General features: G+C 40.0%; 1 protein-coding gene across 10 annotated transcripts in view; it reads right to left on the bottom strand.

The window, feature by feature from the left end:
- The window catches only part of TRAK1 (trafficking kinesin protein 1), a 707,654-nt gene that overhangs the window by 630,511 nt on the left and 50,852 nt on the right, over positions 1-26,291 (bottom strand). For all 10 annotated transcript variants that reach the window (XR_012774264.1, XM_075493380.1, XM_075493381.1 and 7 more), the window contains exon 3: positions 11,041-11,235. Coding sequence is in view for 5 of the 10 variants with exons in the window: in XM_075493378.1 (XP_075349493.1) it covers positions 11,041-11,235 (195 nt within the window). In the remaining 5 variants the exon portion in view is untranslated. The remainder of the gene's footprint in view (positions 1-11,040; positions 11,236-26,291) is intronic.

Below are 26,291 nucleotides of genomic sequence, written 5' to 3'. Positions count from 1 at the left end.
AGCTGCATACTTGCAGAACCCTCTTTCAACCTCTGCAGCCCTACTTTTCCTTCCTACAGTGATACATTGGATTCAACTTATGTAAAACTTATGTGAATGGTGAATTTTTCTGCTGGACTGCTTCTGCAAACATTAAACCTCTGTGTATTCAAATCTCCATATTACAACACTGCATTTGACTGGAGTATTACTTTGTTAGTTGCTTAAAAGTTCATATAAAACTTGAGTTTAAGAAAGATTTCAGGTAATAGATCTGTGACTATAAGGGACTTGCTTTTTCCTATTCCAAAGCTAAATACAGTTATTCACATTCATTCGGCTTTCCCTTCCAGCTGCTGGATTTTGTTCTATTTTTCTATGTTTAGTCTTAAAGCAAACAAAAAACCTCACTTTCATTTGTTCTCTACAGAGCAAAATATACAGACTGATAAAGAATTCTGGCAGCCAACGCTGATCAGCCAGACTGAGCACTCTAAGTCTGCTGTTACAAAGAGGTTTTATCAGGCACAAAAGTTGACTTGAAAAGCTCACGAGCCCTCTCCTCCTTCCCTTCTGCTGCAATAAATCTGTGCCATAGGTCAACACTAAACTGGTCTGCCTAAATTAGCCAGGTTATAAAAATCACACAAACCCTCTTCCTTGTTTGAAGAGAGTTTTTGACAAAGATAATTTCAACTATCCCATTTACAAGCATGTCCTCTCAAGAAAGTTGTAGCAGCACGCTCAAGGATGCAGTGAACCATGTTGTTAGTGTGCAAAGCAGCAGCAAGTCATCTCTGCTGGCAAATAAAGTATTCAAAGAATGTCATTACATAGTATGTCACTATAAATCATGTGTTTCCATGCTTAGTCATTCTCAGCTTTCTTCTCCAAACTTTTTCGAATTCCGGGAGGATCCTTTGAAACTGAACACTGGTGCTGAATGGAGTATTTCCGTGGCAGCTGCAGCAGTGTACTACCTCCCATTTGATGAACTCTGGGTCACATTTCTTCTCTTGGCTACAGCATCACATCAGGATGTTCAGATAATTAAACACCATATCCTTTCATTAGTTTCTACAGTCGCCACCACTCAGGATAAAGTTGCCCATCCCATTAACATCGTCTGGAGTCCTTTTTATCAGAGGAACAGCTGTACAGTCCACCACTATACAATGCATATTTTTTAATAGTCAGGCGTTGCCACAATACTTACTTTGCAAACTGACATTTTTTAAAAGACTTTATAAAAAAAAAAAGGAAAGTTATTAAAGAGCATTAAAAAGAAAAGCAAGCATATTTAAAAGCCCAACTGATTTTCAAGGACAGGCTGGCATACTGTTATTTCTAAATTGGGATCTCACTTACTGAAGTGAATAGTTAGTGGTGTTTCACCTTCTAAAAGAACACTGAACAGGAGTCATCCTGCAACTGCACATTTAGTAAGAGCAAACAACTCTGTCCTAAGTTGCAGAGATCTCTTCCAGTGTAGTATTTTGTTTAGCAAGAAATCACTGTGGCTTGCTTAACCTGAAAAGAGTGGAACCAGAGCAGCAAAAGCATTGTAACAGCAGCTTCCAGAATTGCTATTGAGAAAAATGGGTGCGCTTCAGATTTGATTGACTCTTCTTTGTCAAAATGGGATTAGTATCTAGGGCTTCAAAATGGTACAGGTACTTCCTACAGATAGGAAAGACCTGGTCCCTTCCGAACACCATAAGGGCACACTCACCTCACCTGGCACAGACAAAAGACTCTTCTGATGCAGAGAAGAGCCTAACTGTTCTCCCACTGAAACAAAATGATTTAACGTGAGACAGGGGCAGACAGATGAAATTAAATTACTTAAGGACAAAAACCTATTTTCCACATGGAAGGATTATTTCTCCCTTCCCCCGAATTATTACTGGAGAGTACTATATTTGCATTTCTATAAAATCAAAATTGATGTGGTCTTCAGCAACCTGCCTGCAAAACCAGCTGCATAGTTTAATTAAGGTATCACTGGGCATACTTAAATACTGTAAATGAGACCATGATAGCAAGAGCTGGACATTTAAGAGAATACACCCCTATCCAGCGTAAAGAAATGAAGAAGAGTAAAGCTTTAAAGAGTCAGATTTTGTAAACGGTTCACCACCCGGAAATAATGTAAACTATAATCTCTGGGGTTTTGTGGTTGTATTTTTTCCTGGAGACAGCAAAAGCATTTGTAAAATGTAGTTGAGCTTAACATCATGCTTGATTGGATAGACAAAAATATTACAGTAGCATGGTTATGACCTATTTTTCTAACAAGGAAGGAAAAAACCCACTGACAGTCATGATTGCAGCTTCCTGGGAGCGGAAAGGAATGCAAGTTGCATTACATTGAAGGAATATAGAACCAGGGAGCCCAGAACGGGACACAGCACACTGGGTGTGGCCTCACCAGTACCAAGTAGAGAGGAAGGATCACCTCCTTCAACCTGCTGGCAATACTCCTCCTAATACAGCCCAGGATACCATTAGCCTTCTTTGCAGCAGGGGCATATTCCTGGCTGATGTTCAACTTGGGGTCTACCAGGATGCCCCAGGTCCTTTTCTGCAAGGCTGCCTTCCAGCCAGGTGGACCCCAGCACGTACTGGTGCATGGGGTTGCTCCTCCCCAGATGCAGGACTTTGCAATTCCCTCTGTTGAATTGCACAAGGCTCTTCTTGACTCATCTCTCCAATCTGTCAAGGTCCCTTTGAATGGGAGCACAATCCTCTGGTGTCTCAGCCACTCCTCCTGGATCCTGTTTATGTCTCTCATCCTCCCTGATGCTGTGCAACCTGCTGACTTCCTCTCTTCTCCACTTGGTGACAGCTCTTCAACAGCAGCACACCTCCTACATAAAAGAAGGCCATCTCTCCCTACCTCAGGGAGGGGCCCCAGGCACTCCCAGCAGCCTGGGACTTGCAGGGCTGCATCCACCATCTGAAGCTCTGTCTGGGTTAAAGTCTGCCCTGGCAGGGACAGGTGCTCCAAAACTTGGGGAATGTACCCTGTGGCACGTCATATCTGAAGGTTTAGACTGTTCTGAACTCAGATGAGGACCACTTCTTTACACCCTTCCACACAAACTGCTGCATCTGTTGGCTGTCTCTGGGAGCTGTGCTCCAGACCTGGCTGTTACATAGGGCTCTCCCAAGCACCAGCTAAAAAGGTGCTTGACCATCCCTAATCAGCAGCAGCTGCAACAAAGGCTCCAAGCAGGCAGCAGCTGACAGCTTCTCAGAAGCCCCTAGAGCTTCCTCAGGCCCACATCCCTGTGGCTCCCCTTCCCTTGCACTTACCTGGCAGCAGCAGACACCCTCAAGTTTCTCAGAGGGTTCCCAGGAGTCCCCAGATGATCCTGAGCCTTGTTCCCATAAGCTCCCAAGGCAGAACCCAGACTCTTGCACAATGTGCTGCGTCTGTTCACCGCCTTTGGTAGCTGTGCTCAAAGAGCTGTGCTCTAGGCCTGGCTCTTATATAGACCTCTCCCTAGCCACCAGCTAAAAGGGTGCTTGACGTTCCCTAATTTGGGGGCAGGGAGATGGAACGTCACTTTGCTGTATCATACATTTGCGCAGCACATTTTAGACTGGCTTAAAAGGCACTCTGCCTCAAGAGTTTAATGAGGCTGGTGAGATGACATTTAATGTATTTGATTATGCTTTAGGGTCAGATCAGTTTTCTTTTGTTAATTTGGTAGGGACTGGCTCACTCTTCTGTCTGAAGCATATGAAGAAAATAATGACAAAGATGTGCTTTGGAGTTTCAGAATGTAAAAGAACAGCTGCAGCCCTAATACACTATTCATTTCCTCCCAAATGGTATTTTCATCCAAGTGTGGAAACCCCATTTCCCAACTGCCAATTAAATTTTAAGAATTAATTCTTTACATCACCTACCCTGGGTTATAGCTTAAATCCCCCCCGCAAAGTTGGTAATAAATGAAAATGCTGGGATATTTAAATATTCATCTTTCTGTCAGTATCCTCAAAAATTAATTCAAAATAAGGGCTAAGTAGCCTTGTGTCTGTACTCTTGACTGATGCTGCCCAGCAGATTCTGTGACTGACAGCCTTTGTGGTTGGGGATTGGACTGAGGATCTCAAAAACAAAAAGCCACAGGAAGGCAGAAAAATCTGCTCTAACAAGCCACAGTAGTATAGCTAAGGGCCATTGTTGACTCTTAGCCTGTATGGATCAACACAGAGGGGAACTCATCACATTCCCACCAGCAGGTTATAAACCAGCATCAATCTCAGCATGTAGTCCAAAAACTGCAAGGACATTTTTCCAAGTCATTCAGAAATCAAATGCCCTTCTTGCTTAATTGCTCAGATTTCAAACCTCACATGTTCATCCAGAATAGTTACAATGACAACATTCAGTGTGCAAGACTTATGAAGCTTAACAGAATACTATTAAGTCAAAAGCTAGATTTTAAAATTCCAGGCATAACTCTTGTTTTCAAGTCATCTGAATTCCAGTCAAATCCAGTGAGTTGTATAAAAGCAATCTCATAGGAATGAAATAGCCAACTGCAATCAGTATTTTGCCTAAACATTTTGATGTAGGTTGTGGAGGCAGATTTAAGACAAAGGATCCAAACATTCCCTTGGTACATAGTTCTCTTCCCCACTACAAAGAAATTTACACCAGGCAAGACCACCACTCCTGTCGTGGTATCTTGCAATGCACATCCTCTATTCTATTAAAAGGAGTTTGGGCAACATAAAACCTTGCTAGAAATGGCAGAACATTACTAGCCTCAGCATGGTAAGGTGGCAGTGTTTGAGAGAAATTTTTACTTAAATAAAGTTTGCCTTCCACAGTGAAAAGAGTACGATGGTACCCAAGATTCTAATAATAGTGTAGAAGAACAGTCCTTGTTACTGCAAAGTACCAAGAAAGCAACAATCAAAGTTTTTTCAGAAATAAATATTTTGCAATTGTGAAGATTAAAATATCATCCAAGTATCACAATGAATTTAAGAAATCTGAAAGTGGCATTGGAAAAGTGACTTTAGCTCATTTTATAGATCTGTAGCATTATTATCCTTGATTTATCTTGTATTACAACTTACAAAACATTCACATAAGCCTACAAGAACAGTACTAGTAATCAAAAACATAACATCTGAACACTAAGAAAAACTAGTTTGTAAATTTGGTTTACTGACAGAGAACAGAGATGTGCTCAACAGAGAACCTAGGTTTTCAGTAATTACTGAAATCACCATAGGCACCCATACATCCACACCTCTCGGAAAATCTCATTGCTCTTTGATTTTAATAGGTCACATCTTGACTCAGTTGTAACCATTACCCACAGTTAGAAGATTAAGCAGAACAAGTTCAGTAGACTGGAGAACCAGAAAAGAGTCAGTATTACAGTGCACATCACTGTCATACAGCACTTGGGCATCCAAGAAATGAGTGTAGCATACACACCTGCCCTGTATAGCCTTTTATGTAACAAGTCTTTCTAGTCTGGAACTCAGCAATCAAACTAGTTTAATTTATAGTTTCTCATTATACCCAAACTGCAGAAGATACTTCATTTTACTGAAAACCTTCCCAGACCACAGCTTCCCTACTCTATCTTTGCATTGAAGCTCTCTTCCTCCATCCACACTTGTGCTTAACTTCTAGTACATGTTCAATAATTGTTTTCATATTTTAAGGAGAAATAATAGAATACAAGAACAGATAGCATTTCATGAATATCAAGTTACTTTTGAGAACATTTGTACTCCATGCATCCTTTACAGTAGGGTCTAGTATGTCATTATGCTCTATTAAAGATGGATGTACAAACCCAAGGAGACCTAAAGAAGCAATCAACAAAAAAATCAGGAACAAAAATGGAGATGTCCATTAAGACAGTGGCCCCATTAAAAGCATTTACACTCTTTTGATTTTGCAATCCAGAGAAGATAATTTCTCTTTTCACTCAAAAATGATTGACTGTTTTCCTATATTCAAGTGTTCCCTTGTGATACGCTTCCTATGGTCAAAAGGAAACACAGCCGTCTCTGCCCCCTGAAACAGTACCTGTTCAATCACAGTAAAACAAGTATGTGTGAGCATTAATAGCTACTAATCTACTTTTTAACTGAATGAAAATATATCTGTATACTTTAAAAGCTTGATAATACACCACTCCAAACACCCATCAGGTCTGCAGAAAACCCCATCATTTCAGTGCTTCTACTTTAAAGGACAGCAATGCAGCTGCCTGTTACCTTAAATGCTGAATCCTTCCTGGAAGTAATATTTCTCATGGATTCTCTCCAGGGAACAAACACAAACACAGATGAACTCAAACTAGAGAATACTGTCATTACAAGTGATTTAGATTCTTTCACAGATAATGGTTTTGAGACACCTGAATCTATCCAAACAATTACAGAGACTCTCTTATTAAATATAAATGTATTATTCAGAAACTAAAAATCACAGACAAATAGGTATGCAGTATCACAAGTTCCCTATTAACAAGCCTGTTTTATAGAAAAGGAGAATACTAGATGGATAATGAGAACGAATTATAAAATGTGCAATGGGTATATGTGAACATGTAAGTGCATGTGCCTAATACAGAAATCATGTACTATAATTCATACATGATTGTATGAATTGTCATACAAATGACATTTTAAACAGCAAATACATTCTTTGGAAGTACAGTTCTTAGGGAGAGACAGTCCTTGGAGAATTAAAGCACTGTTTTCTGAGTGCAACTTTAAATTTTGGGTTGGGGTTGCAAATCAATTAGAGCTTTTTACATAACCTTTTTGTCAAACGAGCTTTCTCCCTTTCGTGTTGCCATTCTAAAGCGGGAACAAATGAAGATGATAGTACAGTTTAAAAGGCATTTATTTTCAGAATCAGTTTACTTACTAGGCTTAAGATAGCTACATTTTTTAATCAACTTCAGGGCACTTTACAAGACTTAACCAAAAATGCATTTGAGGAATTATTTTCATTTTGAGTAGAGATTTAAAATTTGGTCACTATATTTTAAAGTTCTTTCAAAAGGATAACTACAAATTCAATTGTACATCGATACACATATACTATATATTTATTAAATATGCATATATACACACACTTTTTATATAGATATATAAATTTAGATTAAAATCTAAATATATAATATACATAAATCTAAATATATTATATATATTTTATATATCTAAATATAAAGAATTTATATATATATATTTAGAACACCCCACTTTCCTACTTCTGTGGGCCTCGAAATATTTTTAAGTAATCCTAGTACTGAGGTTCAAAGGTTCAGGCATCTATCTTGTTCAAAACTTACAAAATTAGTCAGGACAGAGCTGGAGATATGGAACACAATCAAGACAGAGGTTAAAGAGTCATGAGTATGGTAACTGGCCACAAATGTGTTCAAAACCTACAGCAGAAGGAAGGAAAAAAGCTGCTCTCAATTACCACCCCCAAAATCAACCTCCACTGCCCTTGGATGGGGGAGTGGGAATGCAATTATAACCAGTGGGAAAACCAGACACGTTCCCCTTCCCAAATTCCAGTTGTTCACAAGAGGTACCTGAACACCATGAAGACAATGAGTTCCAGTGCAAGACTGTCACTATTGTGTTACCATTCAGACTATTTCCAACCTAAGTAGTTACACTTTAACTGGTGTGGTGATACGTTATAAAATGTTGTTCTTCCTGGTAAGCTCTCTCCCTAAACAACAGGAAGCCTTACAAAAGACGTATTTACCTATATTAATAATACGCAATGTTTACATATATTAAAACACGCACAAACATCCCCCTTGTTGTCCAGTATTTCTCAGTCTGTGAACGTTTCCTGAATAGAGCTACAACATATCCCTCCCTCCTTGTTACATCCCGGTTTTGAAGCTGGTTGACACTACAAAACACCAGGAACCATAAGCAATCAAAAGACTTCATTTCACACCTAAAAATATTCTGCACGAGCTCAAGTTTTCATATGAATTTTATTTTAATTATCTTTGCACGTCTCTAAGAAGCATGAAGAAGGTAAAGCAACAATCTGTATGTGTAGTGCATTTTAATTCTGATAGAAGTATTTATTTTGCAGCAAATCCTTTTCTGTTACAGCAAAATGAATGAATTCTTCCTTCAGTTAAGGAAAGCTTTGATGGATTATGAAATTGCATTTTTGTTATTTATTAACTACATCCATAGAATTCTTAGATCACAAGGATAAAGTTTTGAAAATAGTGGAAATTTGTAAGATTATACTAAAACCTTCCAATAGACAAGTTACAGTATTTGCTGACTCCCTTGTCAAGGTTTTAAAACAAACTAAACAGGTATAGAAGGAGTGCCTTAACTGCAGGACTGAAAATGAATCATTGTGCAAGCAGCCACACCCTGGAAAAACACTCTCCAAAGTGATGATGGTACAATTTGCAGACTTTTCTGCCAGCTTACTTAAAATAATATTTTTATTTTGATAGTTATTTTTTCCATAAACCAATGTTTACAATCAGTGCCATAATTTCCAAACATGCTGAAGTTTTACGATATGGCACTTCCATGTATAGATGCATTATATGACTTGTTCACGATAACTGAACGAGGATAAAGTCAGAGATCTCAGTTTCCAGTGTATCAGTCTAAGGCTCAATCCAAATGTGCTTAAACTTCTTCAACTACTGTAGTCAATCAGGAGCTGGTAGAAGGCCAGGATTTACATAAAGTTGATAAGGGGGATTCAGACCAGAACATGGAATGTCTAATTAAAACTATTGTCTTTGGGAAGTGAAACACATCCTGGAGAAATATGTAAGCTAATTAAGATGTTTTGGGAACAATCTGAAGCTAGTAGAAGCGTGATAAGAAGGACCCTCATGCAAACTGTCCTCATTATAATACTAAAAGTCACACCCCTTGAGCTGGAGACCTTGGCCCAAGTGGAGACCCCTCACCTTTGGGCATGCGTAGAATATTAAAGTAGTACTGTAGCTTTAAGAATAAGACAAAACAATGTAGACCAATAGAAAACTGCTTTATGTAATTACTTATGCATATGTATAACTAGACTGTATAAATATGGTACCTGTATGAACAAGCAGCGGGCTAGCTTTGTGGAGCTACCACCTAGCACCCGGTCTTCCACAAAACTTGAAAAAAACTGGTATCTCAGCTCTGTGTGCGTATTGGGTGTTGCACACTGGGTAACGAACTCCATTTATGAGACACACTACTATTTATAGACAAGTGTCTGTATATAAGCAGTAAGGAATAAACTTTTCTTTATAGAAGTTCTTGCTCAGTTCCTCTTCTTTAAGCAGTTATTTTCCCAATGAAAGCAGAGAGCATACCTTGTGGCAGGAATTACACTCAAAATTCTTTCATTCAAGCCAGTTGATTGGATGAAATCTTCAGTCACAGCAACATGGTAAAGTTGCAGCCATTATGCTTGTAAGCTAAAAGCTGGGTAAAATTGTTTAAGTACTCACAGTCACAGGCAGCTACTGCTATCTGATTCCTCTGTCATACATAGCTTCATTTTGTATTCATCCCCAACAGTCACGCACCATTGCAAATGACGTGCCCCACCAGCATCTCGGTTGGGAGAGTTAGGATGCTTCCACGTGGATTTTTGCCTTCCTTGCCCCACTAGCAAAACATCTTTCTCATGGTTATTCCAACAGTCCACCCACGTAGACCATCTCATTTGTGAGACAGGACTAATCCCGTTACTAAAGACTTTGGAAACCTGACATTTCAAAACGTTTCTTTAAGCCAACTGCTGCCATCATTATAACAACACTAACGGACTGATACAAACCAAGAGTTGCAGTACAACTGATTCCATAGATCAGCTTCAGCTCGCCTCTCCCTCTTCCCACTGTTTTTTTCTGACTGGGGGGAGGTGGAGAGCATATGTAAGTTATCTACTAAAATACTTAATGCCTTCTATTGAAGCTTTATAGTCAGAAACTTAGTTTTCATATTCTTAATGCTTTTCTTTACCAACCTTGCTCCTTACAAAGTAAATTCTCCAGATGCTTCAAAATGCAATGAAGCAATTTTTGCAAAGCTTTATGTTGAGCCCTGTAACTCATGCCTTCCGAGCTCCACAGCACGTCAGTCAGTCTACCTAAACCTACTACTATAATCTATGTAAATCCACTACTGTAGCTTTAGCCTATAACCTATTGGATTGATACTCTGCAGACTATTTTAACATGCAACACATGCAGAAGTGCAAGAAAATTGCACCTTCATGTGAAACCATGGAGGGGAAAAAAAAAAAAAGGAAGACTCTTTTAATCATCCATTACTCAATAAATCAGCAACTAGAGGATGAATCACAGAATTCTTCTCTACTTGCACAGCTAAGTCAATACCCACAGTGGACGAACCCAGAGAGACATGAATCCATTCACCATGATAAAAGCATCTACAGGCTCAAACAAAAGAATGAAGAACCAAGAAGGTCACAAGACTACACGCTTTCCCTCCAGGCACAAAAGGTACCTTTTTGTCCAATAGTATGAATATGAACAAAAGAAAGAATGAAGGGACAAACCATCTCAACCAAATGCTCAGAGTTTGGTTCTTCACAAGTCTTTCCCAGAAGTGTAAGCTGTAGAAAAATGATCTGATGTCATGTTATGATGGTGGCACACAGTGCCATCAGACAACAGTGCAATGTGTCAGAGAACATGTTCAAAAAGAGCAAATACTGAAACAGGTCTAAGCTTTCTACATTGTATATGTACAGAAATTTCAGACTCTTGCCAGAGAGATCACAAGCAAAAAGAAGTATTTCAGTTTCACCAATATTTGCTAAGGTGGAGAGGTGCATGCACAGATTACAAATGCAATTGCTCTTTTTGATTAAATGTTTCCTTTGTTTTCTATCTACCACAAACTTGAAGACCAGAGCAATAAATCACACAGTTCTCTTGCTTTCCTCAGTTCTAACAGAATTGCACAGATACTTCAGAGAAGTAAAAAAACAGCACTTATTTGTTCCTCAGTACAATTTCTGAATTTTTGACTTACGGAAGTATTTCAAGGTCTCTTCTATTTGCTCAGTTGTTAAGTCAATATTCACATCAGGGGAAATGAGAGGTGTATGAAGCCAGTCGTCGTGGTCATAACCATAGATTGTATCTGCTCTTAGCTTATAATGAGGCAGCTGCTCTTCCAGTAGACTGATGATTTCAACTTCAGGAAGATTGGTACTATTGCACACATCTGGTAAGAGAAAGAGGACAGTCTCTGTTAGTTACTTTAAATTGAGTACTATACATACAAGCTAGCAAAGATGTCAGTTTGTTTTGGCATCAGCAAGATTTTTCTGCATGTAGAAAACAGCCAGATACTAACTGGCTTAGAAGATAATGACTAGCACAAGTGATCCCAAAAGAGCACATTTACTAGCAGAAAATACAAGGGCATGCTCTTAGGGACAAAAAGCCCAACCTCTAGAAGCAGGGACTCTAGAAGCAGGGTGGGGAGAATAGAGAACAAGTGAGCATTGACCAAGACAGGGTAGTTATAACCTAGGTACGGAGAAAGGATTAGTGCATACAGGAATTTACATTTTTTTATGTTCTACCTGACAGATTATTTTTAGCTTGCAAGCTTTACATATCTCCTTAACTCTGTATTTGACCACAGTTCAGTACCACTGTATTTTTTTGCCTTTGCTGTTGGAAGATTTTTCTCAAGAAAAAGAAATCCAGGATTGCAATAACAAACAGTGTCACAGTTCACACCTAAGATGCACTGGTAAAGTTGGCTGCAAGAACTTTTAGGGAACTTTTCAACACTATCTCGACCTGCATTCTGTGATATCAGTCCCTCACGTTCACAAATATGTCAAGTTTGCACACAGTTTTAAAAATGGATACCGACAGCCATTAACAACTGCAAAAATGTTGCAATTAAAATTGGATATTTAGATTTAGGACAAGAGGGAGCTGAGAAGTTTTAACACAGAAAACTCCAATTCAACATAAAAACTTCTTCACCATAAGGATGGTCAAACATGGGAACAGGGGTGCAGAGAGGCTGGGAAATCTCCCATCTTTGGAAAGATTGACAACTCAACTAAACAAGGCCATGAGCACTCACTTGAAAAGACCTGCTTTGAGTAGAATTCAGAACAGATGCCCTCCAGAGGTACTTTCCAACCTATATTATTCTATAATGAAGACTTTTGTGTGTGTGTGACCACCCAAAACAGGCATGATCATTTTAAATATATACATTTTAATTACCATATAAAATTAACTACAATGTCTTGCTAAATAATTAAGAAACAGAGCAACCCCTGTATGTTTTCTGTAAATACTTAGTGCATCATCCGCATTCCCATTTCCATGCCAGGACAAAAAGAAAAGAACACCACAGCCCCAGCCCCACCACTCCCACTCCCACCCCCTCCCCCGCCCCCCACAAAATAAGAAAGAGCTATCTAAACCTATTTTGGAAGAGCAAGCACTAAGAAAGGCTGCTCACATGCTGTGCAATGCAGCTCCATCTTTAACCAGTGCCGTAACTCTTGCAACTGTTGCTAAGACTCGCTGCGCGGTAAATAGCAAAGATTGTCAAGGCCCTGAGCGCGCCCATAGGCCTTTACTGCCCTGATGACCAGGGTCATCAGGGACCCCACCCAGCACCCTCTGTCTAGTGGCCCAGGAGCCTCATTTAAACTCAAGCCCCCTGTCCTCCCCTGTGCAGTGCTGTAGGGCAGGTCTGTGCCCAGCTCCGTCCCAGGCTGATACTGACTCATCGCCTGGGCTTCCTGGCTTGGCTACAGACCTGCTCAGTACCTGACATTTGCCTGATGATCACCGGAGAGTCAATTTTAACCGTTACTGCCAGCACCTTTGCCCTGCTCAGGAACAAAGGGACTGGGCTCTGTCAACAAGGATCCTACCCTTCCCAACCTGTGGTCACACTCAACTGCCAGCAGGGCAGTAAGGCAGCCCTGCTCTCGCTGCTCCCTGATGAAGACACCTATTTTCATAAGAGACAAACTCTTTGCAGGATTATTGCAGGATTGATGCAGACCTGCAATTCCACTGCAAGCTAGTGGAACTAACGCTATCAGGAGAGGGAAGGGAGGGGGGAATGCGGAAATAACACATACTTTTCTATAGACCACCAATTACCTCTTTCTTTATCTTTCTAATCCAGAAATTGCATTGTCATATGCATCATCCCGAGCACTACAGACAGCAAGATATATGTGTTCAAAGATATATGTGTGTGTACATGCATACACATAAAGATTTTTTATGTATCTATATCTACATATACAGAGATATGTAGATTATAGATATACATCTTTGGATTACCTAATTGCTCTCACTGTCAAGAATATGGGGTTTGGTTTTTTGCTGGGGTTGTTTTTTGGGGTTTTTTTTGGCTGAAATGTTAGTTCGCCTCTTGTGACGAATGTAAGTTTACACAGCCCGACTGAGCTGTGTAATTCAAAACCATCTTCTTTATTGGAAGGGTGGATTAGAAAAATTCAAACCTTTAGTGTCTTTCCACTTTTAATTAGTATTTCAAAAGAAATGGACTGACTTTATAAACAGAAAGTTTCAGGCAAATAATTTTGTGCAGAGAAGTAAAATGGTTTCTGTGTCATAAAAAGTAGCAGAAAATGGAATGCAAAAGAAGTTACCAATAAAATTTAGGAGGAAAAAATCCCCCACAAAAAACCCAGACCCCAAACATGGACATACACAAAAGAAGCCCATACAGTTTTATTGTGGAAAAGAAATCCACCAGAACGCAAAGGACAGACAGTAAATAACTAAGAATTATAGTAGAATACAAGTCAACCAACACAATTTTTCTACTCTATCATATAACAAATCTTATGTGTTTCTGAGCAATTCAAAAGACCTAACAACTGGAAAAAATATTAATGAGTAACTGGCAAGGCAAATTATTATGATGCTATTGTCATCAACTCCTATTGCGATTTTAAAATCTGTATACCAGCAGGAAACAGAGGCAGGCTCTGATGTAATTGCCTATTTAGAAAAACAGGACACTGTAATTACACTTGTGTATGACTAAACTTTAGTTCACCATTTAAATCAGAGCAATATTCTCAGTGCTACAGTTACGCAGTCTTCCCCTTCACTCTTCCTCCCCTCCCTTTCCTGAGGCGCAGGCACTTGTTACGAGAAGGTACGCAGATTAATGCCATCCCCCATCCTGAAACACCAGTTATATTTTATAGAAGACCCCGACTGTGCTTCCAGATATTTTTTATTAATATTTCTGATTAAACTGTGAAGATAACTAAGTTAAATAAGTTCTCTACTCAGAGACATCATTTATATTTTATGATTAAGTTAACTGAAGTCCAGCAGGCATAAAACTGTTGCACCTCCTCTTGTCCTAAATGGTACCTTCATTTTACCGAGTTAAACATAACACCATAAGCCTAAGAATTAATTGATCAGTAATAAAAATAACACAACAAAATACAGTCGAACTATATTTGCATAAGTTGCTCTGTTACAGATTTTGGGTTTTTTAGTCTAAGTGATTTTAAACTTGCAGTTTTCTGGACATCCTTGGCAAACAGAAACTTCTACAAGCAAATGAAAAAAACTTAAAATAGCTAAATGAATTATGAACTCACAATTCTTACTCAAGTGTGGGTCATTCCAGGTTCTGCTTTTGAAAGAAAAGAATTCAGAAGAAAGATTTTCTAACGCTCTTGCATACTGTAGGAGCCTGCAGCTTTCAGCACTTTGCAGAAATAATTACATATAAACAAAGAAAATTTGTTAATTATTTTCCATATTCTTTGTGCAAGTAATGCATTCTAGTGCTTTGCTATCTTCATAGCTTAAATGTGGCACATGTACAAAACACCCTCACCTCTTTTTGGTGCAAAATATATTCCTCCACACCCTATTCCTCAGAAGATAAAGAAGTTCCTCAGTCTGCTTTACACGAGTTTATTCCTCTGTATGTTTTCTAAATGCGATTAAACCAAGTTCTTTCAGAGACTTTGTTTTTTTCTCTGCTGATTTTGTTGCTTCAGTTTCTAATCCACCCTTCCAATAAAGAAGATGCAAAACTGGGCAGAACACTCCAATTGAGCTCTCTTCTGCATTTTTTTTCTTCCTACTTCAGTATCTCTTGGGTAACTATTAATGGATTACTTATTAGCTTGTACCCTATCTTTTCATACATTGGCATTTGACTGACTAGCGTATTTCTCCTTCTCTAAGCATCTTAAACCCCTCCACCACTTCCCGCCTAACTTAAGACAGCCACTAAAGGTTCACTGGTTGTTTCAGCTTGTTTACATTTTCTTAGAGGAATTTTTACTAGACTTGCTGATCTGGATACCTTTGACTATTTCATCTATTTCATCTGTTCCCTGTCTTCTAGCCAACACCTCTATCCATTTAAAAAGCACAGTAAGTTAACTTTTCTTTGTGGAGAGTGAATTGAGGGTGGCTTTTTTTTTTTTTTTAAATTATCTGGGGAAGAAAGAGGCATAATTTTTAGGGCAACCAAGAGGGGGTAAGAGTACACTTGGTTATTTTGGGATGTAGACTTACACCCCTCCTCTGCTGACAAGTGAGCAAGGAGTTGATCAAACAGAAAATGGAGTGAGAGGTGTAAAACAACAGGAGCTGACTGTATCGAAGGGGCACAGCACCTCAAGGACTGCCACTCCCCTTCTGCGCACATAACATCACCCAGATTATAAGGCATTGTGCAGGGTACTGTCACCCACTGCCATTTTCATCCTGCACTCACACAGCCATGCAATACATTAGATCACTTCCCATACAATGTTGAACATACATTTAGTTGTCTGTTATTTGGATAGAGGCACTATGCCAGCACTTCATGACCAAGCAGTTCAACCTCAGTTGAACTAACTTCAACTCAAGTGAAGTTCAACATGAACCACAGGTAGGCAGATTTGAAGATCTCATTCCAAACAACATGGTCACCTAGAGCAGCTCACCTGTCAAACTCCATTCCCTACCAGGCTTTTCGGTTTCACCTGTTTACAGCTGTGACTGAATAGTCATATCTTACTGTAGAAATGAAACCTAGCTTGACTGATAAACAAAGAGCACCTATTCAATTTCAGCATCAACTTCACATAAAAAGTGGTGATAAATTCAGAGAAAAGAACCTAAAACAAAGAGAAGGGACAAGGGTGGGGCGAGGGAGGGACACAAACAAAAAAAAAGCCTAAAACATACACAAAACACATGCACAGAGAAAACAAACAAACTCTACAAACCTCAAAGCCTGGTATCTGTATTATGTTTCTTAAAACTCCTGCAACACAGCTTATCAGTACAGTCATTGCATGCAACACAAAATATTTAGTTGCGGTCTCTCTGAATTCTGGTCCAAACCATCCTCAATCTTTATGGGTTTATGGGTTCCTTTCCAAGCAGAGGCTGCCCTTTCAAGGTTAAAAGGACTTCCAGGTCTCTGTGGAACCTGCTGGCAGTAGACACTGCCACCTGGCGTTAAGAAGTGTCTTATTACCTGAACCCCTAAACCACAAGTAACATTTTGTTCAGCCAGTTTCTCATTTACAGCCCATTGCTGTAAATAGAGCAAAACAGTTTCTCATAAACCCAACCCTGCCATGAACCATGCTAGGGTCAGGGTTGTGCTCAAGAAGGGACAGTCCAAAACACAAGGAAGACAGAAGTCAAGACAAGGAAGACCACAAGAAAACTATCCAGTGACTATCATTCCCAGAGCACTGAGCTCCAGAGTTGTGGTCCTGATGGAGGCCAACACCTTGCAAACAGCTCAAAGCAGCTGTGCTACCCTGAACTGCCTCCGCTGAGAAGAGGGAAATAATTGCTGCGCAGAAGCAGTGTGTCCAGCAGAACAACTACACTCTAGGTGTGACCTTTGGGGAAGTGCTGGGCTGCTTGGCAACTTTCAAAACACAAGCTTTGGTCATCATGTTGTATCACTCACCCACCCTGAACATCTTCCAGAGGACTCCACTGCGTCACTACCCAGCAGCTGGTACTCAGCCCACAGCCAGAAAGAGGCAGTCTAAATACCCTCTCCTTTATAAAAAATTTTAAAAAGGCCTCGGGGGGGGGGGGGGGGGGGGGGGGGGGGGGGCAGGGAGAAGAGGCCTCGGCCTCCATAGTCACTTCCAGGCAAATTATTTCATTTCCCACAACAGATTTAAAACTTCCTAACTTGTCACAACCTTTTGAGGCAGTTGGGGAAAGGGAAGTAGTTAAGAGCACAGAAAGAAAAATAAGATGAGAGAAACAAGGAAACTCTCTGGAGAAAGCAGGAAGACTTCTTCAGTCTAATATGGAGCCACCTATTCCTCTCTCTGGTTTTCAGTCTTGTCCCATTTCTTCACACACATGTTACACTTCCCCTTGATGCTTAGCTCGCTAAAATTTAAAACAGAGAAACTTAAAAACTCTTTGAAAATGGCTGGTCAATAAATAGCAAATTATTTTTTTAAAAAGCACACAATACCTGAAAAGGGTCAATTCCAGTGCTGGCTCCCTACTAGTTAAGTAAAAGGCAGGTTCTGCAGAACAGGGCTACCACATGGAGGCTAAAGTCCAGCCATATGTAATGCACGAAATTAAAGTTCATCAACTTGAGGCTATGCCATGCTAAACACCAGTGAATCTTGACTGCTGGTTTTGTTTCACATGATACCTCTAGACACAGAGAACACAAACTGAAAGTCTGTATCCCTTCTCAGAAGCCAAGGATCAGTTAGCACTTGGCAAATTTTGTATCCCTATATGTAAAATGACATAAAATTCTACAGTACACATACCATCAACACAAGAGAGCATTACATTTTCTACTGTTTAAGCAGGAAGTTCCCTGTTAAAAATTCTCAGTGTATTCAAGTATCTCCCCCATTTTTAAAAGGGTAAAGAAATACGCAACTCCATAATGTCATTCCATTCCATTGGGCCAAGAAAATTCTGGAAACTCCTTCTGAGAAAAAAGTCACCTACTCTAGCTCAACAACCAACCAAGAGGCCATGACTACATTAGGATTCTTCTTTCTCAGCAGACCACAAGCCTAAAGTCTGATCATATTCCAGGGTTGGACACAAGAAAGATGGTCTTCCTCTAAATGCTTTTCTAGCAGATATTTCCTGGCTGCTTGAAGCAGCCCAATAGCCTCATTTTCCCAATGCTTTCTGTCCATTTTGGCAATCATGGAACAGAATGAACTACTAGTCATTATCACTGTGAGCAGATCTACATAAAAATGAAAAGCAAAATGGTAGATACAAAACTTCAACCCTGCAATTAGGCTGCTAGCTAGTCTACTGAAGAGGGAAACATAGCCTGTAGTCATCCATTATTTGAGCTCTAGAGGCCCACATAGAAACAGGCTTCAAGTATTAACTGGGGTCCAGAATTACAAGTATTTCTTGAACATTATTTAACAATTACTCTGCACATACACCTGTAACAGGCAAAACCCCAGAACTCACCATACTCCTATTCAATTTCAGTTCTAGGATGCCTAGAATATAGCTAATTGTACTGAAGTCTTACAAATACTACTGCTGAACTCAGGACTGTACACACACAATATGTATGTTCTAATGTAAAGCGTCTGATTAGCTTCTGGGCAAAGAAAATTACTTCTAATAAAAAGAAAATTCACTGTCCTCCCAATTCACTGACTTGCCCATAGGGAAAGATAGCCTTAGCATCCTACACACCATAAGTCTCATTGCCGACTGCAAAGTCAAACTGCTAGAAGAAAACCTCTTCAATAAGAAAGCTGTCTCGTACCTTTAAAACTCAGACTCCTCAAACAGCCGTGGCAGCTTCTGTAACTTGACTGGCATGACAGGATTTTGAAATTGCAAGTTTAACCGCACCTTTAACCAAACCTATTTAAGCAATGGTTCTTCTGCCTCTAAACATGGAAAATACTGCACAAAATCCAGTCTTCCATGGGAAAATAAAAGACCCCATGCCAACCTCAGATATTCCCATTCTGGGCTGCCACAGCAAGGCGTCAGCTGACCTGTAAGCCAGTACCGCCCACAGTGCTTTCTCTCTTGCACACATAGATCTCAACAGGACTTCCCACCTTGTGTAGGTGGGGCACCACAGGAAAGGCAGGCGGTATTTATGGTAGCCAAATGGGCACACTCAATCATGGAAAAGGAATTCTGTATGAGAAGTCCAGCCCATAGAGAAGAATGAAGCACCCAAACAGGGATTCTCATCATCTTGTCTATATAATACCATGTGTCACTTCAGTTACTGCCATTTCATATTTTAATTCATATAAGCAATGCACTTATAAGAGTGAGGATAGTAGTAGAAAGGAGAAAGCTCCAAGAGTTTGCTTTTCTTCCTCTCTCTCACCCTCTCTCCCCTAAACAAATCCAGCTTCATCACTGGAAAAGAAAAAGTCCCTTCTCCCCAAAAGTTTTAAAGGACTTGTGCAAGGGTGGGGAAGCTGCACAGAACATAATCACAACCCTTCCTTTGCTACAAAGGAGAACTGGTATGAAGGATCAGATAATTCAATATTAGCCAAAAGAATAATGCTGTGCAGGAAAAATCACTACATTGACCTGAAGTGGAAGAAAAAATGCCGTTCCTTCAGTTCTGCCACACCAGGCACTAGCTAAGCCTGTCTGTGGAGCGGACAAGCCACAGAACTGTCTTCCCATATAGGTCACTGGGCTCAGCCTACATCTGCATTTTTGGGTATGTAAAGCACTAACATTTCCAGCGTGCTTCCTTCCTTGGTAGGAAACTCTACTTAAATTTGGCAATTCAAAGCATATTGAAGAAGTAAGCTGGGACAAAACTTGGCTTAGCCAAACACACCAAATAAAGACTGAGACAAAGCTGGGAATGTCAGAGCTAACAAAGATAAAACTGCTGGAAACTGATGGAAACTGCAGTTCCAATGCGAGGAATGTCGTTGTTTATTAGGTTAAAGTGTCCCTGCTTTGGTTTCATCCTACACACACATTCTTGCTGGGTATAAAAAGGTGAGACAGATCTTGGTGATGAGAGGCCATTAAACTATTAGGTCCCTACTGTATATTATGCCATAAATTTAAATGAATTTTGCTTCAGTATGGAAACGTTTCTCCCTGCAAATAAATGCAGCCATATTCATGCTTTTATTTTTACATTAAACAGAAAATAAAAGGAAACTCCACCACCACGGCTATTCTTTTAGAGCAAGAACAACAGCTATTCATGTATCAAATGCATGCTGGCAACGCTCTGTTCAGCAGCAGTAAGAATAAACACATTCATTAACCATTAGGATCTTCCAGCTGCCAAGACAGACTGAAAATGTCTCCAAAACCCATTGATAGATCACTGCATACGGATAACCCTGAAAAGCAATTGTCCTGCTTTTGCTTGTTGTTCAGCCCAGCTACAAAATGTGCCAACCCCTAAACAATGGCTGTCAACGAAGCTTTAGAATCACAAGCAAAACATAAGAATTAATTATCCTGTAGCTTGCTCTTTACAGATGTTGACTTTAAAGGGAAAATTTGATGTTTCATGATGGACACATACATGTACATTGAAGGAAGAAGTTAAAGCTGCACTCGGTCAGCATGTTAAGGAGGTAAATTATGGAATAGAAGTATTTTCACATATTTAAATACACCAATAATCAAATGTAGCTTTTTAGTGTCCAAGTACTATTCAAGTGCACCACCACAGGAAAACAAAGAACACAAAACAAAAACACACCTCCAAAAAATCTACCAGGCACTTGCCTTCAGGAGTTCTTTCTCCAAAGAACAAACCCAGAACACTGATGAATACTTACTGCTCTCGCGCTTCCCTACCCCAAATAAAGTACGCATTTAGGAATGACAAGTGCTTCCCAAAACAAAGGAAATCTAGAAACAAATTTTTTAAAAGTCACACTTCAGTAATTCCCGCAGTTGTTTTCACAGTGACTCTAGAATTGACAGTTTACACTAAAAACCATACCATACTAGGAAGAAGAGTGTAAGTTAAGCAAGAGGGCGGGATAAGGAGCATAGCAGTAGCAGCAGAATTCTGCTGGGGAGGGGGGGGGGGGGGGGGGGGGGGGGACGACAGGACATGGGACCCCAAACCAACCAACCAAAAAACCACCACCACCAAAACACAAAACGATACTCTTTGAAAGAAAAAAAAAAAAGTATAACTGGGATACAGACTAAGAGGTAGCATAAACAACTTGTCACAGGAGAGGAATCAGGAAAAACACTAAGTTACTGGCAAAGGGTAAGAGCTGCAAAACAACCGATGGGATGCAAGGGGGAGGGGAGGGGGGGAAGCTGTGTGAAGTTGACTGAGAATCCACCAAAAGCCAGCCAGCAAATTCAAACAGAGGCAATGATGCAGCAGACATAGAGAATAAGATCATTTTGTTAGAGTATGCTAGACAGAACTGAAGTCAGACTCATAGAATAGTTCCAGTCATGCTGAGGGAGCTACCTCATGTTAATAGGACTAGCATTTCTGGCATGCTTTAGAGAAAGAAAGAGTACTCAGAATTTAGCAATAGCTGCTTATAGGAAGTAGCAGGAAAGAAGAGTGAGAAGAGACCATAATTAGATCAAGCTTACAGGATAAGACTGGTGACAGCAATAGCAAAGTAAATGGACTGAGGTAAGAGCCCACGTTCTCAAAGTTTTAAAGGAGAGAGACTAAGAAAGCTGGGAGAGGAGAAGGCCAGGGTGTGAAAATGATGGAGGTTTTTCAAAATCACGAAGATGAAATCATAAGGGGAATGAAGAACTGATATTCACCAAATCCTGCATACCTAGAAAAACAAATACTGGCAGAAACCAGTGGGAGACTGGTGTAAGTACCACTGCATACACCCGCTAAAAACCATGAACTTGCATGGTAACACAGTCAGCAGATTTAGAAAGGTTTTAGACAAAGTGTTTCTTATTGTTCTTCGGTTGAGTTCCAGCTCCACCAAGCAATATCTTACACCTCTCCTCTCGTATCAACAAAACTGAGAAAAACATGGAAGAAGTACCCCAAAACAGGAACTGAAAAAGAAGGAAGTGCTATAGCAAGCTTTTGCTGTGTAGGGAACAACCACTAAAAGAGAAAGGTAACCACAACAGAACTCAGAGAGGTTCAAATACAGGGAAACAATTAAAAGCTGTTATTTTATCAATACTTTTGTAATCATTTAATGCTTAGAGGACAATGACCCAGCCTGTAACAGGTACCAAACACAACCAGAGCACCCTGTTCAATATTCTCAGAATACCAAGCACGCAAGGTCTGGTGGTATCTCACACACCCAAAACAGGACAGCCACAGATACGGTATTTTCCCATCTTCTGCATAACAAGAGTAAAGCATTCTAGTAACAACCTGTATTAAGAAAATCCTTAAGGAGTTATCTTGGGGCAGTCATGCTTTGTCAGACTTGGAACAGAAGGAATAGAAATTCAGCCTTTCAAACAAAAACATGCACCTTGGTGCTTCCCCCCCTTGGTGGGGGAACTGGAATGGAAATTCTGTAGGCCCTAGGCATGCCCTTTAAAATGAAGTGACTACAGGAAAAATGGTTAGAATTACGTCGGTTATCTGTAGGATCAGTCAATCATAAATACTGTCTGACATTGCCATGAAGAGTGGTAACATTTGGTGGAAGAGAACAGAAGCTCTGTTTCATATGAGAACATCATTAAAGCCTGAAAAAGGATAGAGACAGCATGAAAATCCAGAGAAAACTTTCTGCACCCAAATGTCTTTGTTGCTAGGAGATGGCATGAGGCTTGAGAGCAAGAGAAAGTCGGTTTCTCTGGATGTTATGGTTACCCACCACTGCAGCCAGTGCAGTAAGGTAGAAGTTACACTACCTGCAAGGTCAAACAGTATCAACACTTCCCAGAGATACCTCCAAGCTGAGAGAAAAAGGATTTCATGGTTTGACCTATAACAGTGATGTAACTTTATTTAAAAAAAAAAAAAAAATCGACTTGTGTTAATTGCAAGCAAAATAGGGCACAGAACAGGTTATCACCAGAAAGAATTTCCCAGGAACCCTCAGGAAATTGCCCTGAACAGAACTGCCAGAGAACACACTTCTACATGCATTTGGAAAGAGTAATTAGTACAATGAACAAATGAATCATGCAAATTAATGAAGGAGCTAGGCAATTTAAATCACAGTCTATTCATTCTCTCCTTTGTCAGAGAAGGATGAAGGAAACCTACATGGCATATTAAGCAGTTAGCTCTTGAATTACGAAGTATATCATGCCAAAATCATTGCAAATAGTGAGTCTTCAGACATGAGAAAGCAGACTGAAAGTTAACTTACTGAAGATGGCTAATGATACTGTTATGCACATTTTAAGAGAAACAAAGGGAAAAAAAACCAAAACAAAAACCCCACAAAAACACTCTGGCAACCAGACATCTCTCACAAGAGTAAATCTATACTCCAGTGGTATTTCAGACTTCCATCCCCACTATACTGTCCATTTCCAGAAGGATAGGATTTGTCTGACAGCAGCTGATGGTCAAGGAAAAAAGGCAATCAGACTAAGAGGCTTTTATAATTCACAAAATTAGGACTATTGAGCAACTTAGTGATACTCTGCTTTATCGTGTCAAGATTACAGACCTTCCTGCTTTACAAAAAACGGGACGGGGGTGTTAGAGAAGGAAGCCCCCAACTCCAGTTGCTGTTTCCATCAACACCTGACTCGAAGTATCCAGGTCTGCACTGCAATTACAGGAAAGACAGACATCTTTAAAAGCACTTCGATTCCCTTTCTAGCAAAAGGAACACTAGATGGTGCTACATCCATATTCCTATCTTTACACTTTCAGCTGAATGGCAGCAGCAAGAAAAAAAAGTTCAAAAGGTAAAAAAAGGTGGACAAGATAGGCGCCTCACACATGTAGTAGCTGAGTGCCACTTCCGTGTCATACAGTGCTGCCCCACTGTCCACCAACCTCAGGACTTGAGTCGTCTTCTGCCCATTTACCTGTAGGAGCTCCCCAAGTGATGGCAGTAGAAAACTCTAAGTCAGGCTACATTGAACTTCTCTTAAATCTTGCTAACAAACACCAAAATGAAGTAATAATTACCAAAAAAAAAAATCTACTACAGCAGCTACTGAATCCATTTTCAGGTTTAATACTATTCTTGTTTAGAAAATACGTGCTTCACCAGTAACTTTTTTTTTTTTAATAACAACTCCTAAAACATTCACAAACTTTTTTTTTAATGGATCACTTGTCCTATTTCATTTGGCCTTCTATGCTCAAATTAGCACAGATTCAGAAGAGTCTACTTGCACAGGCATAACACTTCAGTTATAGCAACTATGACTTTTGGATCGCTTCACTATCAAATTCAGGGGGAAAGAAGAAGTCTTTTAGGGTGCTGTCCCCCACTCAGAGGTAACACTGGCTTAAGGAAACTTTTCATTTTGTCACCTTTCAACTTTTTGTCACCCAGGCCCACTCCTGCAGTGCTCATTCCCTCGGTTATGCCAACATAACTGCTTTTAGACCACACAGTAGAAGAGATCAGTGGCGTGGCCTAGCTAAAAAGTAACCCTCATCTCCCCTCTGCCACAAAAGCGGGGGAGGGATTCTATCCAGACCAGTTGCCTAAAACACCTCCAGTTGCACTCCCACAGAAATCTGCACAAGAACAATTCTGGGGTGGTTTGGGGACAGGAAGTATTTAAGCCAACCCTGTATGCAAGAAAACATGCTTAGTGCAATCAGAACGTGCAGTGCATCCTCAGCTACCTTACAGCTGCTCTCAGGTCCCAGGAGGAAAGACCGTGCTGCTGACAGAGAATGCTGAAGTGCCTCTCTAGCACCAGCAAACAGGATAGGGAAAAAAAAAAAGCAAGCAGCAAGAATTTAGAATTGTTTGAGCAGCAACAGCCTTCTTGAAAGTTAAATAGCAAAACGTGCACATCATATAATTTGTTTTTAGGCTTAACTTGTATCAGAGTCAAGTCCAATTACATTACCATTAGCTGGTTACATTTCAGAAAGCATCACCACACAGCACTGTGACTCAGTTTCCCAGTTTTTTCTAAACTGTATTCAAGCCTTTATTGCAAAAATTTTTGCAGATTACTTTTACAATAAGCTCTAGGTGTTAGTCTTAGACTAAAAGAAAATAGATTACCCTGATTGCTGAATTTGAACATGCCTGCTCTAGGATGAGTCAAGGCTTGGCATCAGAAGAAAAATTATGGTATATGCAGACTTGATATGAGCAATTTCTTTCCAACTGAATAACATAAAAGTGTAAACAGTGCTAACCTGTCAGTCAGACCTACACAAAGTCGTCATTGTCAATCTGTCTTCTGGCAATCCTTATTTCTCTGCAAGTATTTCTCTTTCTGCTTGTTTCAAGAGTATACACTGCATACCAGCACGTACTACTGACAAGGCAGAGATTTTACAGAGGAAGTATGAGACCAGTTCCTAACTCCCAGTCTATGCCCCTTGACACCTTTAAAAAGCACAGCAAAGAGCCGAAACTCAGAAAAATTCATTTAAAAAGAAAAAAGAAAAACACCCAAAAACCCAAACCCAACCAACTGAAAAACACACCACTATTTCTACTGCAAGTCTTATCATTGTCTCCAGGTCACAAACAGTACAAATTTCCTGCTGCAGAACAGACAATTCATAAAAAAGCATTATAGGATCAATCAGTAAACCACACTTGGCTGACAACTAAGCAAGAAGAAAGAGATTCAGAACTACACCAGGCTTGAAAGAGTGTGAGGTAGGAAGACATGCACTGACCTCCATTTAACAAAAACTACTTTTAAAAATTAAAAAAGTAAGACAGAGTTTGTCTTGCCTTTCAAGGAACCATAATCAAGAAGGCATCTTGATTCATGAAAGAAGTTGGTTGTCTGGACTTGTAGTCAGAAACAGAAAAACATAAAGTTAACATCTTCCTGTTGACAGGGGAGTGAGGGGAGGGGAGACAGGACACAGCCGACAGAACAACTTGCAAGAAAGATCCTTCTACAAGGGGGCTGGAAAACAGTTATACTACCAGGAATGCACCTATGTAATGTGTAGAGTTTCTAGTCTACCTACCAAGCAAACACCTAGAGGGCAGTCAAAAGAGTGACCCATTTATAAATGAGCTCTAAACCAATGAATACAAGGGAGGAAGGATGGGGAGTTAGTTTCTGCTAACAAAACATTTATTTTATGCAGAAGGGTACCTGACTGAAAGTGACTTCAGTGTTAATCCTGCTGCT

This window comes from Mycteria americana, chromosome 2 (genome assembly GCF_035582795.1).
Source record: "Mycteria americana isolate JAX WOST 10 ecotype Jacksonville Zoo and Gardens chromosome 2, USCA_MyAme_1.0, whole genome shotgun sequence".
In the NCBI taxonomy this organism is placed as follows: Eukaryota; Metazoa; Chordata; class Aves; order Ciconiiformes; family Ciconiidae; genus Mycteria; species Mycteria americana.
Note: the sequence above shows the minus strand (reverse complement) of the source record. Positions and strands in the feature narration are given on the sequence as shown.